The following is a 2001-nucleotide window of genomic DNA, read 5'->3' on the forward strand; positions in this document are numbered from 1 at the left end:
GAACATTTTACTAGACTTCACTAAACTGATACGTTTCGATATTTTATCAGAAATGCATGCATACAATAAAAAACAGATACAGTACAATCCGTTTATAATGAACTTGAGGGGACCGAGAGATTTAGTTTATTATATCCGAGTGTCTATCTTATAAGAATCAAACAAATTACATACCTAACTTTAAAAAAATGCGTTTTAATGCCTAATTGAACAAAAATTTAAAAAATGTTTACATTATTCATAATTATTTCTCAAGGAAATCGGTTATTTTCCTTTGAATAAAGATTTTTTTAATGTAAATCTTCTGCAAATGCAGTTCAATTTTATATAATTTAGAAAAAAACTCATTGCTGTCCTCTTGCTGAAGGAAATATTGTTGTAAAGTGTGTACACAATTAAGAGCCTCTTTTGTAGTAACAACAGTTTCTCCTTCAGTATCACCATCTTCAATATCTTCGGTTGTTTCTTCTTGAAGTTCTTGATTTACTAAGTCTGTATCAGCTAATTGTTCTCTTACAACAACATTTTTATCAAAATCATCAAAATTCACTGAGTTCATAAATCTGTTTTCTCTTATTAATTGAGCCAATGGAATATCACCCTCTGGATCAAATTCCATATTAGAAGATATTGTTTTTGATAAGCCGGAATGGCGAAAACAATTACTGATAGTTTGCGTAGAAACTTCATCCCACGCTAGGCTTAATAAATTTATAGCATCTAAAATAGTAACACTTTTGATGTTAATATTATCCTGAGTCTCCAAGAGTTTCATCAACGTTTGTTTTCTGTAAATTTGCTTTAAATTCAAAATTACACCCTGGTCCATGGGCTGCAAAACTGACGTCACATTGGGTGGAAAAAAAAGCTTTATGTTATGCAGTTTAACGTCCGGATGGGCTGGACAGTTATCAACTAACCAAAATATTTTTGTTTTTTCTTTAAGAAGTTCTTGGTCCCATTTTTTAAAATAATCTGTAAAAATTGACGACGTCATCCATGCCTTGTCGTTCCAATAATAGTCAATAGGAAGACTATTAATGTTTTTAAAACACCTAGGATTTTGAAATTTTCCTAAAATACCGAAAATCAAATTCTTAATACAACTCAAAATAAAAATGTTAACATTTTTCACTTACCTATAATTTAATTACTTATATTTAGACATTTTTCCTCCACTACAACTTTCACCTTTTAACTTATGTGTTTTATTCGGCAACATTTTATAAAAAATCCCTGTTTCGTCGGCGTTAAATATATTTTCTTCTGTATAATCATTACTTATCAAAGGCCAAACACGAACCAGCCCCTCATCTGTAATATTTTTATCTACTGAGGCCGACTCGCCACATATTTTTCCAAACACAATGTTATGCCTTTTTTTAAAACGATCAAGCCATCCAGAGCTGCATTTGAAGTCATCACCAATCATTTTTCCAAATTCCTCTGCCTTCATTTGTAACATTGGTCCACTTATTGGGAAATTATTCGCTCTTTTTTGTTGAAACCACTTAAATAATATTTCGTCAACCCGGGAGTGTAAAGGCAAACGCATTTTTTTCTTTTGGTCATTAGTTTTCCAATCATTTTTAATTTTATCACGATTTTTCCAAATATTTGACACTGTGGACTTTTTTAATCCCATTTTTGAACACACGAATGATTGAGACAATCCTTTCTCAATATCATTTATAATTGTCAGTTTTTCGTGTAACGTAAATGCCCGTTTTACACTTTTAGCCATTTTTAAAAAAATTTAAAAACAAATAAGGCGTACCGGATAACATACACAGATCAACTATAAAAGGCGAGCTGGAATAAAATTTTGCTTACGCATGCATCAGAAACGGTCGTACCGGGGAACTCCCGAATAAACCTCGGTTATGATAGACGAAATAAACAATTTTGGTTCGCTATAAGCGAGAGTCTATTACAAACAAGTCCATCTTGTCCGAGGGTTTTACTTATGATTTTATATATGGTTAATTTGGGACTTGAAAA

The 2001-nt window shown here is 31.6% G+C and overlaps 1 protein-coding gene across 1 annotated transcript; it reads right to left on the reverse strand.

Moving 5' to 3' along the window:
• Positions 1–244: 244 nt before the first annotated feature.
• On the reverse strand, positions 245–1744 carry LOC136417906 (tigger transposable element-derived protein 4-like). Its single transcript, XM_066403767.1, has 2 exons — positions 1192–1744; positions 245–1074 (listed from the first exon to the last, which is right to left on the reverse strand). The coding sequence occupies exons 1-2, from the start codon at positions 1742–1744 to the stop codon at positions 245–247; spliced, it is 1383 nt and encodes a 460-aa protein (XP_066259864.1).
• Positions 1745–2001: the final 257 nt, after the last annotated feature.

This window comes from Euwallacea similis, chromosome 31, assembly GCF_039881205.1.
Source record: "Euwallacea similis isolate ESF13 chromosome 31, ESF131.1, whole genome shotgun sequence".
In the NCBI taxonomy this organism is placed as follows: Eukaryota; Metazoa; Arthropoda; class Insecta; order Coleoptera; family Curculionidae; genus Euwallacea; species Euwallacea similis.